Consider the following 15,476-nt stretch of genomic DNA (forward strand, 5'->3'; position numbering starts at 1 on the left):
GTACCCGTGAATTATTTGTTTGGTTGCTAAACTCGCACAATCCAAGTGTGAAAGAGCGAAGAATTTTAGTTCGAATTTCAACTTCTACATATTAATGTTTATTTTGGTTATCAACTGAGTTGTATTTATAAGACTTACGCATTGATATATGGATTAACTGTTGAAATTAAAAACATAAATTAATGAATTTTTTGAATGATAAATGTTAGTACTTTAGTTGTTATCTTAGTACTTTAGTTGCAAGTTAGGTAGATCAAGTCAAAATCACAAAAGATTGAAATCTTGAAGAATGGACTTTGTAACGGTAAATACATAATACACCAAGTCGGATGATGAAAAAAACATTGCCAATGTGTGTTAGAAGATCATGTTATTGGATCATATATTAAGATGCAAAGCACGAGGCATAACAACTAGTTCTTTAGAAACTTGGTCATCAAGGCAGGGCACCAAAGAACAAAATAACCGCTAGTTTTGGATAAATTTGATCAGAACCTTGGTTGATATTTCAAAGAATATTGTTCAAAGTTTGAAAGATCCTTTTTTCATCTTTGAGAATCAGAAGGAGTTTTCTAAGACTCAACCAAACTGTAAATTTCCAAATCTTCTCATTTGCAAAGAGAAAATGTTATTTTAAAAAGTGAAGTTAAGGGTCTTAAACCTGACTTAAAAAGTTTTATGAAGTCAACAAAATACATCTCAAAACAATGTTGGATCTCAATCAGGAATGATTGGTATAACTTGTATTGGTTTGGACATGTCTAAAAAACCAAAGTTATACAAAAACCTGTTTGTACGAGAAAGTAAGAAAGTTAATAAAAAATCAAACTGCTTATATTGTACTCCCTCCGTTTCAAAATACATGTCCAAGTCAACAACTTCACATATGCCAATGCACAATTTTGACCGTTAATATATTTAATTATCTAAATTAAAAAATTATAAAAATTTAATATTTTGAAAATATTTGTCGAGACAAATCAAACAACATCCTACATGCTAATATTTGTATTTATACATTAGTAAAAAAGTATGGTCAAAGTAAGTCAAATGAATAGTGCACATTGCAAAAATTGGACATGTATTTTGAAACGGAGGGAGTAATAAATAAAGGAAAATGCTAATTTGTACTCTTAGGGCACATGTTAAAAATTCTATTAATATACATTATGTATTGGAAATTGTGTTAATTATTACTCAAAATGTTTAATTATTAATTTTTTCAATGAATTCTTACCATTAATGGAATGACATTAATGTTTAACATGTGCCCTAAGGACACAAGTTAGCATGACCCTATAATAAATACAAACATCTTAAATCTGTCTAATTTCTTAGGAAAAAAAGGTCAAACGAGAAAAAAAATTTCATCAAAACTAAACACGGTTAAGAACATACACTTTTAAAGTAAAAAGAAAATGTTCTTGATGGAAAAGAATTGATCATGTTCACACGCAAAAGTAGTAGGTTCAGTTACGACACATAATTTCATCACTCATTGACCAACCAATAATACAACGCATGAGACATTTGTTTACACCTAAAAATAATTAGCATGTTGGATGAGAACAATGATGCTTAAAACACATGCTCCATGTTTATGGCATCATTGACCGTAAACGGTGATGAGAAAATAAACACGCTCGTATGAGAGCTACGTACCAAGGACCTTGTCAAGTGATCATGTCATGAAGGAGGAAAAAACGAGAGTCGGATGTGGGGCTTCGCAAACCTCTTAACAAGGAAAACTGATGCTTTAAACTAAAAATTAGTTGAATAAAGGATTGAGATTGTAAGTTACGTCGTTTGACCAATAGGAATATTTTTGCCTATAAATACTTCTTGGGAAATGTTAACAAGTGTCCTCGGGGCACTCTTTAAGCACTTTAAATAGTAAGTTTTTAATGAAAAGTTGTGTATTGAATGCATTGAAAATTGTAACAGTTGACTTTTCAAAAGAATAATTGCTAATTTTAGAATGCTTAAAGAGTGTCCCGAGGGCACTCGTTAACAAGACCCATACTTCTTTTTGTAAACTATAAAAATGGACACATTAATCAAAACACAAGGTCTTTATCTTACTCCCTCCGTTTCAAAAAGAGTGTCGCTTTAGCCCATTGCACACAGATTAAGGAATGGAATGAAATAATCATTAGACATAACACTTTTACTAAACTGCCCTTACTTTATAAGAAAAAGACAAATTTAAAGTTGCATTGAAAATTGTGTGAGAGAAAAGTTGAAGAGGGTAAAGTTGGAAGAAAAAAATTAAAGTTGTATTGGAAATGTAAAGCGACATTCATTTTGAAACAAATTTTTTTTGCTAAAGCGACACTCATTTTGAAACGGAGGGAGTATTTTTTTTATATGCATTTCATAGTCTAGTGGCAAAAAACTCAAACAATTATACTTAATGCTTTAACGAAGCAATTAATGAATCCATAACTAAGTGACGAAGTTCCTTCTTCAAAGATAATGCATAAAAAAAATCACAATTAAGGACCTCGGTCGATACCTCGACAAAATTCAAGCTCCCTCGACAGTAAAAAAAAAAAACAATCAAAACCAAAGATGTGGTTAAAACCGTGTATATGAAAGAATGTCTTGTTAGCCTTTGTTTGGTTTCACAGTTGGAGTGGCTAATAGACTCCAAAGAGTTGTAAATTTAATTTTGACATATTTAGTTGCTCTCAAGTTAAATTGATTTTGTCTATAAAATTGATTTGATTTGAAATCAATATTTGCAACTTTTGACTTTAAATGTGATTTTTACAATAAAATTTACCGTTCAACTCGCTTTGATGTCGATATATCAAAACATAAACTACATAATACTCTACTTACTTTTAGGTAAAATCAATTTATTCAAAATCAATATTTTTTATCGCAATACCAAATATACACTTAGGAATTTGTTATAATTTTTTTTAAAAATGATCCTTATAATTAAAATCTTTTTGATATCATTTTTCAACAAAGAATTTTTAAAGAAAATTTTTAAAGAAAATTTCACATGAGAAACTGGTTTGAATAATTTTTGGTATGATTTTTGTTTTGTATAATATAATTTCAAAAAATGTTTAAAATGACAAGCTATATTGAACATCTTCTCATAATTTTTTTTTGCGAGATATCTTTTAGAAAAGTTATGTGATTTTTATCATGTTAAATCTTTAAAAATACATATCTATGTTAATTAATGTCAATTTTTTTATTGTACCAAAAAAATACTACTTTTCAGTAAAAGAGTTCCTCTTACAATATAACAAATAAGTTTAAAATAAACTTATACTATTTTTGAGTAAATTTTCATGAAAATATTTTTCGAAATACCACAAGGAAAAAATCATTTGTCAAAAAAAGTTTACAACAAACCGACTCATAATGTTTGTTTTTTTTTTTCAAGAACTCGTAATATTTTTAAAGATTAACCTTAATTTTTTTTAATAAATAGACGAAATGATAATAATAATTATAAACCTACGCACACAACTAAAAAAGTCGGAGTTTGAATTTTGTTCATAACATCCAATGTAACTGTTTTGGACCGGTCGAAAGACCTAAGACCCATTTACTTAGGCCCAATACAATCGAAGCCCAAATACCGCATTTGACAATATTACTCGCAACACAACCCTTCCCCGTGAGGGGGGTGCATGAAGCAAATGAGACCAGTTCAAACGAACTGTAACGTCTCTTAGCACGTTCCCGCGAATCTCTCCCCGGCGGTTACACTTCCCACGATTTTGTAACCGTCAGGCACACATGTGTCATTACAACGGCTCTGCAGCCACCCACCTCTATATACAGGGGACTCTTAGCAGTACCTAATGTAGAATCTATCCTCTCTAAACCCTCATCTTCTGATCTCTACTGACTTGAGCGTCGGAGTGTCTGCAGGTACACATCCCCGCCGTTTCAAGAAACATTCTTGACGCACATCACCACCACTCAAACCACCCCATCCAAAACGCCGACAGTCACCTTCTGATCAGGTACGATCAGTAACAATTTGTTGACCTTGCTCTGTAATATGTTGCATTATACTTTTTAATAGTAGTGCATTCTAAGCTGTGAAGCCCGGATACGAGATACGATACGGATACGATACTGCACTGATACGCTGATACGGGAAAATTTCAAAAATCAAGATACGATACGGCTGGGATACGTTAATAAAAAAAATTATATAATTAAATGTACAATATAATTATAACCATTTTTTTAATATGCAAATATATTAACAAACACAGGAAACCAGGCTCATAACACATTAACATAAATATAAATAATATTGACGATTAAGAGAGTGATCATTAGTCAATTACATACGCAATATATACCAAAAAGAGCACCATCAGTGCTATACATCAATGCTACACTATATCCAAAAGGAACATTGTTACTGCTATATTATATCGATCCAAAAAAGAAGCACTATATCCAAAAAAGAACACAACAGTACTAAGAGTTAACACTAACATGTAACTAACTTGTACAATATAATGTTTTTATTCTTATTTAAAAAAAAAACAGAAATCAAAATAATATAAAAAACACAAGTATCCGTGAGTATCAGGATGTATCGGAAAGTATCTGATAATTATTTAAAAAAAAATAAAATTTAATATTTGGATACTCTCCGGATACGTATCGGAAAGTATCGGGCAGGTATCGGTGCAGGATACACAGGGAATACGATACGTCATCCATTTTGAAGTATCGGGGCTTCGCAGATTCTAAGTCAAATGAAACGCATACATGACATTAGCGCGGTAGCACCACAAAAGTGTCCTCAGTACCAATGCACTACTACTCAATGCTCATACTCGTAATAAATATTTGAACACATTTTTTGTAGTTTTGCACCTTGGTGTGTGGTCCACATTGGATGGATAGCGTATGCAAGCAGTAAATGACTAAACAAGGAGAGTTCCAGTTCCAAATCAAATTAATTTCAATTTCGATTTTCCCAATTTGCCTCTTGTTTTTCAAAAGGGCGGGAATATTTGATTTCATATGAAATTTGAATTACAGTGTTGGCGAACTAAAATAATTTCAAACCTTATCCAATCCAATGGATGATGTTGTGGGTTTTTTGTCACATTACGTTACCCTTTCATTAATTCTCTTGGACTTTCCCACTTATTTCACTTTTGATCCTAAATAATTTTCCAATATATAGTGTCTCAATTAATTAACACAATGACCCTAAGAACAAAAACAATTCTTATCTTGTTTAAAAAAAAAAAATTCTTATCTAATCTGTATTCACATTTTTGTCAAACTTCAAATTATTATACTTACTTTCTCAAAAGATTAGACGCTTAACAATTGGGTCATGTTAACTGGTACCCCTGGGGCACTGGTTAAGGAACCTAAAAAAATAAATTTTAAAATGAAAATAACACTTTTTATGTTTTTGAGGAGTTGACAACATAAGTTTCAATGCAATACTTACTACATTTGTTTTCTTAACTAGTGCCCCGAGGCATAGGTTAAAAAAGAAAAACGGTGGGCCTGTGTTTAATTAATTGAGACACTATGGGTCTCTTTGGTAAACACCAAAAAAGAGCTTTTAGCTCTTAGCTTCTAGCTTATAAGCTCATTTGACAAAAATAGCTCTGTTTGGTAACACTTTTTGACCACGAGCTTATAACTTATTTCACGAGCTTATAAGCTATTTTTCAGAAGCTATTCCAAGTAGCGTTTGAGCTTATAACTTATAGCTTCTCATATTTTCTTCCACTTTTACCCCTATTGTTTTATCTAAAATCCATTTTTACTCTTTTATTATAATTTAATTCAAACCTACAATTCCCTAATATACATCCCTCATTTTTTTCCCTAATAAATATACATCCCTCGTTTTTTTTGACAAATACATCTCTCGTTATTATTTATTTCACTTGTCTTATGTTGCTGACAATATATATCTCCATTTATCTTTTGCCTTATGTTGCTGACAATATATACCTCCATTTATCTAATACCCTTTTATGTCATTTTACATTTATCAGCTAGTTAAACCGCTAATTTTACCAAACACTTCAACTAGTTTATCAGTCATCAGTCATCAGCTAGCTTATCAGCTAAAAGCTATCAACTAGCTTATCAGCTAAAAGCTATCAGCTATCCGCTATTTTTACCAAACAGAGCCTATATTGGAAAATTATTTAGGATCAAAAGTGATAGGGTCATATTAACCAGTGCTCCCGGAACATTGATTAATGAAACTAAAAAGGAAAATTTTAAAGTGAAAATAACACTTTTTATATTTTTTAGGAGTTGACAACACAAGTTCCAAATGTAATACTTTTTACATTTAATTCCTTAACCAGTGCTCTGGGGCACCGGTTAACATTTCCCTTGTTCTTAATAAAACCTTTACACAGAGATATTCAATTAAAAGATATCATATTGTCACTCTTAAAATATTTTTTTAGGGATAGTTTCTAAAAATTAAGAATCAAGAAATATTGTATACAATATAAATGTAATTTCTTCTTTGTTTTTAAATAAGTAAGACCAAACAAGTGGTTAGTTTACCCAAGACTGCTTACATGAGATAGCATAGGTCTCTTCTAACTTAACAAGTCATGAGTTCGAATCCAGACAACCTTGACCATACAACAACGTTACAACTTTTAGGGATAATTTGTTGTCCATTTGGGTCACAAGACTCGAGAGATTAATCTCTGCAGTTGTACTCGGATGATACTCGATTTACAAAAAAAAAAGTGGTTAGTTTTTGGAATCAAACTCAAAAACACTTACTTTAAATTGTTTCAAAGTCTCTTAATTCACCAATTGAACTATATTCACCTAAGATTTTTCGTAAGTTTATCAAAGTAAAACTTGTAATTTTCTTTGGTATAACAAATCTTGTGATTTTAGTCACATAATTGATGTCTCAATTATTTTTTGACAAGCGATGCCTCATCTATTCACGCAGAGATCACTAAAACCATTAAGTTCACCTAAAATAAAAAGGGTAATAATCACTTTGGTCCGTGAATGTGTAGCAAGTAGTCACAATAGTCCTTCAATGTATCAAAATTTTAAAATAGTCCCTGATTGTCCACTTTGTTAGTCAAAATAGTCCCTAAAGCTTAAATAACCCCTTAATACTCACAATAACTCTTTGATATAAGGACTAAAATGACAATAAGTAAGTACGTATAAGGACTAATATGACAATAAATAAGTCTATTGAAGAACTAGTATGGCAATATTAACGAAATATTTTAATATCAAGGACTATTTTGACTAACAAAGTGCACAATCAGGGACTATTTTGCTATTTCGATACATTGAGGGACTATTGTGACTACTCGTCACTCATTCAAGGACCAAAATGACTATTTCCCCAATAAAAAATCATCGAAAAATTAATCTAATAATGTTAAATGTATTTTGCTAAGAATGTGTGGATTTGATAAAAAAAAAAAAGAGGAACAAAGGAGAAAAGGAAAAAACAAGGGGCAGAAATGCAAAACCCAAAATGGCAAATCTAGGACAGAGTAAACAAATCCAACACAAGTGAAAACATTAGTTAGAGGTAAACAGGGAAAATGACAGCTGTAGAGGGCCACGTCACTGATCCTAGTGATGAGTGTTGTAATGAACGGTCAAGATGATATCAATTGCCAACCTCATCTATTATCGTCATCATGTCATGCGTTTCATCACCGAAACCCCACTCCTACTCCTAGGTTTGACACTTTTAAAAGGGAAAAAATAAATTAGAAGTATCAATTTAATTAATTCTGACATAATTTTTTTTTGTTAATATTTTAACACATTTAAGTGAAGAAGTTATTTTATGGAAAATGTTAATGAGTTTATCGAAGATTCTTTAAAAAACTTTAAATAAAGGGTAGTGTTAACTTGTGTCTTTAGGGAACATGTTAAGAAAAAAATAAAAAAATATTCTCTAAAATTGTGTGCATTCAATTCATTAAAAAGTTAAAGATTAAATGAAATGCACACATTTCAATAAAATATTTCTACTTTTGATTCATTAACTTGTGTCTTAAGGACACAAGTTAACATTTTCCTTAAATAAATAAGGGAAATGCTAAAGAGTGTCTTAGGACATAGATTAAGTAAGCTTATCGTCCTTGAAAATTTAGTGAATTTTGACTTTAGTCCCTATAAAATAAAATAGGATCGTCCTTGTCAAAAAAATCCTCTCAATTTTTTTTATTTTGTCATTGGTTCTTAATTGATAATTAATTTTCATATAAAAGTCAAGTTCATAACCCTTTTACGTTAAAGATGTATCCAAATTATGTTCGATTATTATTTTCAACTTCCATATGTCCATATTAATATGTTCGTAAAATGTCAAGAACACGTAAAAAACATGTCCATTCGGGACCAAAAGCTAAACTCAAGTAAAAACTTACTAGTTTATTTTTTAGACACTAAAATCAAATTTCGCTATATTTTAAGGACATAAATTTTTTTTAACCTTTTATTTTTAATTAAAGTCAATTTCGCAAATCAATTTAATAAAACGATTTAAACTCAAGTGATCAATGGTCTTCTATTGACAACCCTTAAAAAAAACGATTTTTCATTAACAAATTATTTCAGATCACCAAAGTCTCATTCCTCTAAAAGCAAAAGGTTTGCGAAAAAAACTTACCATTTACTCTAGCAAAATTATAATAATACCAATTTTTTTTTTGATATCAAAAGTTTAGAATGTATTTTTTGTCAAAATCATATCGTTTAGTTTTAAGGATTATGCTAACAAATACACTAAGAACAGTTGTTAAGAATTAAAAAATAGAAATAATTTATAAATTTTAAGTAAAAAAAGTTATTTTTTGTTGTTTTAAATTTGAATATGTTAAATGCATAATTTTCAAGAATTTTTTTTCACTTTAAACTTCTAAGGCATTTTCCTAATTTTAATTCAACCTTATCCTCAGAAAAATAATTAGACCCAAACATGACTAAAATCCTGAGAGTAAGGCTAAAATCCTTCAAAAAGCGTTACTTGATTAATTACTTCTTGTCTCATCTCATTTGAAATTTAGATTCCAATTTCCAATTTCCACCACACACCTCACACTTATTTCACATTTCCACCTAACCCTTCTATCATCTATCTCTTCTTCATATAATAAAAAAAAAAACATTTTCACACACTCTCTCTCCCTCTCTAAATACCCTAATTATTCATTTCATTTCATTTCATTTCCCATTTTTCGAATATCTTTCTCTCTCCTCATGGACCCATCTTCGATCTCTTCACCAGCTCCGCCTCCCAACACCGTTCCCTTCGCCGTCGAACCCAACAACCACCCTCTTCAACCACCACCACAACAACTTCCTCCTCCTTCTTCTTCTTCTTTCAACCACCCACCTTATGCTGAGGTAATCTTCTCTCTCTTTAAACCCTCTGTTTCTCTCTCTAAAATCTTGATGAATAATTTTAATTATGAACTAACTAACAAGATTTTGTTTGTTGCAGATGATATACACAGCAATTGAAGCATTGAAGGAGAAAGATGGTTCAAGCAAAAGAGCAATATCAAAATACATAGAACATGTTTACAGAGATCAGCTTCCAAATTCAGAATCTCATCAAAACTTGTTAACTCATCACTTGAAGCGTTTGAAATCTGAAGGTTTACTCCAAATGATCAAAAACTCTTACATACTCCCTAGATCCACCCCATTACCTCCTTCTCCTCCACCTCCTCACACCACCGCTTCACCTTCTTCCAGACCTCGTGGTAGGCCCAGAAAAGCCCCAACCCCTCAACCCCAGACCCAGGCCCAAGATAACAATACCAACTTTGTTATTCAGCCACAGCCACTTCCTGTTGCTGCTGTTACTAACAATAATAATAACAGCAGCAACCCGGCTGCGGCTCAGACACAGGCTCAGCAGAATGCTTCTGCTGAGCCTGTTTGGGCCGCACTTGGGCTTAATGATGAGCCTGTTGCTGTTCAGCCTAGTACTGTTCTTGAAGGAAGTAAAAGAAGACCGGGCCGTCCTAAAAAGGGAACCAACTTGAGTCCTCCAGCCCCAATTCAAGGTGGTCCGGGTCCGGTTTCAGTTTCAATAACAGCGTCTCGAGGGAGAGGACGTCCTCCTGGTTCGAAATCTAAATCCAAGAAGAGACCAGGACGTCCTCCAAAGATTCAGCCAGAGAGTTTGACTCCGGGTTCTGGTACTGGTACTGCTAGTGGTGTTGTTTCGGGTGGTTCGAAGAGAAGACCAGGGCGTCCACCGAAGAATCAACAGCAGAATCCAACTGTGATACCATTTGCTGCACCTGTGCAGGAAGGGACAGTGCAGGCTGGAGTGGAAGGGGTAGCTGTTTCGACTCCAAGATCTAGAGGAAGGCCAAGAAAGAATGTGAATGCTGTTGCTGCTGTGCCAGTTGCTGCGGTTGCTGCTACTGGGAGAGGCAGAGGACGTGGAAGAGGCCGCGGTGGTGTTGCTGGAAGAGGACGTGGTGGTGGTCGTGGAAGAGGACGTCCTAGACTTAATCCGCTGGCTCCATCTTTTGGGAAAAGGCCTGTGGGTCGACCTAAGAAGGTAGAATTTTTTAAGCTTTTTGACTGTTCTGGTGAAATTGATAATTTTGTTATAATTTACGTGTTTTTGTTGATTTTTAGATGAATTAGTGGTTTTGATTATGCAAGATTTACGGAAATAATTTTTGTAGTTAAATTTTTTTGATCAAATTGATAATATTGTATGATATTATGTGTTTTTCTTGATTTGTTGTTGAATTAGAGGTTTTGGATTTGCAGGATTTATGAAATTGTTTTTTGTAGTCAAAAGTTTATGTTTTTAATTTTTCTGTTGAAATTGATAATTTTGTCGTGACGCCATGCGTTTTTCTTGACTTGCAGTTGAATTAGCGGTTTTCGATATGCAGCATTTATGAAATTATGTTTTGTAGTAAAAAATTTATGTTTTTTTATTTTACTGTTGAAATTGATAATTTTGTCGTGACGCCATGCGTTTTTCTTGACTTGCAGTTGAATTAGCGGTTTTCGATATGCAACATTTATGAAATTATGTTTTGTAGTCAAAAATTTATGTTTTTTTATTTTACTGTTGAAATTGATAATTTTGTCGTGACGCCATGCATTTTTCTTGACTTGCAGTTGAATTAGCGGTTTTCGATATGCAACATTTATGAAATTATGTTTTGTAGTCAAAAGTTTATGTTTTTTGATTTTTTTGATTATTGTGTTGAAATTGATAATTTTGTTATAATACTCTGTTTTTCCTGGTTTTGAAGTATAATGAATGGTTTTGGATGTGCATATTTTATGAAATTATTATTATTTGTTGATAAAAGTTTTGTTTTTTAATTTTTTGATTTTTCTGTTGAAATCGATAATTTTGTTACAATGATTAGTGTTTTTCTTTGTTTTCAAGTTTAATGAATGGTTTCGGATGTGCAGATTTATAAAATTATTTTTTGTAGTTCAAAGTCTTCTATTTTGAGTTTGGATTGTCCTAAATCTTTGCTGGATTGATTGCGTTAGTAGGATTTATTTCTTTCCATGTCTGTACCCTTTTACTTTTCTGAAGATTTTTCCTTTTTGGGGGTAGATTAACTGGAACTGAATATGGTAATGTCATGTTTTTGTTAGGAATATCTATGCATTGTTTCAAGAAAAGTTAAAGAAAGAAAGAAATTAATGTATGCATATTTTGCCATATATTGAATTCCAAGATGTATTTGGATGTTATTAACTCTGAAATGTAATATTTTTGCGAATAAAACACTGATTTATCAAATTAAAGTTTATTTTATGTGTGTTTCTGTTTATGTAGTATATAGGTACTTAAGTTAACTGCTTTTTTCCTTAAAAAAAAGTTAACTCCTTTTTAAAATTATACTGCTCAATTTCATCATCTATGGTTATATAAATTAAACATTTTAGCTTAAATAACTTAAATTCTTTCACTTAGATTTGATTTTTTTTTATGAACTTTGTTTTTGGTGGTGATAATAGTAAGTTATTAATTGTGGAAAACTGTGAAATTTTTCCGTTTGATTGACAAATTCACTTTGTAAAATTATTTTGAGATGCAGCAATTTAACATGCATAGATTATGTATTCTAAAGAAAGTTTTTATATCATATTATTGTAATCATGTTTTTAAAAGCTGAGAATTTTAATCTTCAAACTAAAAGTTTACTTTGCAGGACTGTTGTGACTTGCAGAATTAACATGAGTGAATTTTGCAATCTGAAAATGGATTTTTTCTCTCAAAAAAACAGTCGATTTTTCTGGATTATGTAAAATGCGTACAAGTTATAATTGAAAATATTTCTATGATTTAAAAATTGGTTCCTGTATAAAATGCGTACAAGTTGTATTTGAAAATGTTTGTATGATTTTAAATTTGTTCCTAAAGATACTATATCAAGTTTTTATGTCTGATTGTTTTAAGGTGAATATTGGATTATACGAAATACTAACAGGTTGTATTTGAAAATATTTGTTTGATTTTAAATTTGTTCCTATGATACTATATCAAGTTATTATGTGTGACTGTTTTAAGGTGAATGTCATCAATTTGCTATTGTTAGCTGTTGTAGTTTTTTCAGGAATTTTTTTATTTATTTAAATATTGTGTTATCATTTTTAGGGCTGCTTAAATATTTTTGTTGTTAAAAACTGCTAAGTATTTCTCCCTACATTGCCAATGGACCATATGAATGGAAAACAGTGCAATTTTATGTATCAATTGATAGTTCTATACAAAAATAAGTTTTTTTCTTGGGGTAATTTTTAATTTGAAGGTGAATAGGTGATAATAATGTTAATAATTGAAAGTATTTTGTTGTAATATTGAGTTTTATGTTTTTAAACTGCAAGTTGACTCTCTAGAATTAATATGTCATGTTGACTTTACCATGAGTGAAATGTGCAGACTTATAATTGAACTTTTTGGACTGGACTATAGAAAAAATACGTACGATTTTAATGTCTGAGTTTCTGTATGTTTAATGTTGTTTTTGTCCTCAAGTTGTTTGAATTGCTCTTGGATTGTTAAATGTCCTCTTATTTGTTTTGCTTTCTAAATTTCTATTTATTATTTTTATTTGCAACCCACATATTTTTTTGCATCATTTTTAGTGAGTGATGAACAACTTCTAATACTACAATATTTGTATAAAATGATCTTTGTGGTTTATACAATATTTGCAAATTCTATATCATATTTTTTGTGCGGTTTAAATTTGCTTTTGTTCCCTGGATTTTTAGTGAAGTTATTACTTTGTTGTTTAAAGTTGAAGTTTTTGAAATACTTCATTATTGTTTGATGTCTTACTTTCTGTGAAATTTTATTGTTTTCAGTCTATCGTATCATTTTTGTGGGATAGTAGTACACAATCCGTATACAAGGAACTCTATGCAAATATATAGGGGAAAAGCATGTAGATTCGCTATATTAATTTACTTTTTTATGATTTAAAAATAATTTGTTCCCCAAGATGATAAAGTAACTATTGTGCTTTGTTGTTAAATAGTTGCGCTATAGTGTTACTATTGCTAGCAAAACTTGAACGAATATTTAAAATAACTTTTTTGTTGTGTTGTTAAATAGCTGTGATACACAACATTGTACGAAACATTATGAAATACTAGTAGCTATAGCAGTGTTGCGTAGCGGAATTTGAGTGAACTGTTATTTTCCATTATCCGCGATTGACAACATTGCTTTTGCGTTTGAATTATATTGTCGGAATTACTTTATTAATTTTGCCTTCTTTGTTTTATATCTGCCTTGTTTCACTCATTTTCCCTGTTTTCCCTATATGATTTATGATTATTATTAGTTAAACCCTATTGTATAATTGTTTTTGAATTTCAACAGTCACTTAGTTTTCCACTGTAAGTTTATTACTATTACACATTTTTATCCTTTTTGGCAGAGATACTGTGAATTCTGGGTTCCAAATTGAAAATAAATGTCATGTAGTGCGTTTGAGTAAGCGTTTATCGAACATGATTTTTGAAAGCACAAGTTTTTGTGAAATTGTTTTAGTTAAAATTGAGTTTGAAGTGAAGGACTTATGCTTGAAATCTTAACTGAACTTAACATATGCTTTAATCTCTATCTTCCTAAGCATTTATACTGTTCTTATTTGCATATTTTATTGCTCATATTGATTGGACAGAGAACAACACCTGCTACTGCTAGTGTTCCAGAAAATGATGCTAAAGAAGACGATCTCAAGAGGAAACTTGAACACTTTGTAAGCTGAAATAAATAGTCTCTGGTTTCAATTATCAATTATTTCTATTTATTATATTTTCTGAGCTATCTTATTTAATGCACTGTACATTTTATTTGCAGCAAGGAAAAGTTAAGGAATCTCTTTCCGCACTTAGGCCTCATTTTAACCATGAAAGTCCAGTCACTGCAATTGCGGCAATTCAAGAGTTGGAAATACTAGTAGCCATGGATCTTAATGAACCGCTAAAGGATGAAACACTTCCACAGCAGCAGAACCTGTCGGCACAAGATCAGCCACAGCAGCAGCAGCTGCCACAACCACCACCGCAACAACAACTTCCACCACCACAAATTGTGGCACACCCGCAGGTATTTCCACACTATCCATTGTTGTCACAAGAGTACCATTACCAGCAGCAGCAGCCGCAGTTGTACCAGCAACCACAGCTCTACCAGCCACCACCGCCACAGCAGAACCAGTTTCATCCTTAGGAATCAGCATCAGCTAGGAGGAATTACATGGCCAGTGGTCAATTGGTTGTGATTTGTGAATCTAGGAAGATTTAATTATGATCTTCAATTTTATTATGAACAACTTTGTATTAGTGTGTTTTAACATAAGACACATGATGAGGTGACAGATTTGTAAAGCGAGTAGGCGGTAGCAGATCTGAATTTTCTGTGAAAATGACTGTTCATTTTTAGTTTGTTGTTGTTGTGTTGCACCGTTTTTAGATTGACCCCTTAAGTGATTATTAGATTTTTAGAGTACTGATGATGATTCTGTTATTCAAGTTATATTTGTTTGACTATGACAGCTTAAGTTTAGTCCATTATTGTCCATGCTGGTTGGCCTCTTTTAATCTGTTATTCTCTACTGTTTCTTGTCTGGCTTGTGCAGCCTGCTATGTTGTGTCTCTCACATTCTGCCTCTTTGTTTGAATCACGTGGTTGTTTTTATATGATTGATTGATGCTTAAGGTATCAGAATTCTGAATGAGATTTACAGATTTGTTCTCAATTTCTAACTTATGAAACCGTGGATGCCAAAGTAAAAACATCCAAATAATTGATAGTTGCAATAGTAGCAAAATGGCTCCATTTTTTGTTGTAGGTTTTAATTTGTGTGTTCTTGTTTGTTTGAATTCTTTCTGATTTTGTGGTTGTGTAAACTATTTTGTTTCCTGATTTTCATTGTCTCAAGTACAACCGTGGTTTGGGAAAGAGTGGAATAATT

General features: G+C 31.7%; 1 protein-coding gene across 1 annotated transcript; it reads left to right on the plus strand.

The window, feature by feature from the left end:
• Nucleotides 1–9,209: 9,209 nt before the first annotated feature.
• Nucleotides 9,210–15,102, plus strand: LOC146917892 (uncharacterized). Its single transcript, XM_085719610.1, has 4 exons — nucleotides 9,210–9,390; nucleotides 9,488–10,564; nucleotides 14,181–14,258; nucleotides 14,360–15,102. The coding sequence occupies exons 1-4, from the start codon at nucleotides 9,244–9,246 to the stop codon at nucleotides 14,729–14,731; spliced, it is 1,674 nt and encodes a 557-aa protein (XP_085575736.1). The 5' UTR covers nucleotides 9,210–9,243; the 3' UTR covers nucleotides 14,732–15,102.
• Nucleotides 15,103–15,476: the final 374 nt, after the last annotated feature.

Source organism: Medicago sativa, chromosome 6, assembly GCF_051527215.1.
Source record: "Medicago sativa cultivar Bolivia chromosome 6, Bolivia_mono, whole genome shotgun sequence".
In the NCBI taxonomy this organism is placed as follows: domain Eukaryota; kingdom Viridiplantae; phylum Streptophyta; class Magnoliopsida; order Fabales; family Fabaceae; genus Medicago; species Medicago sativa.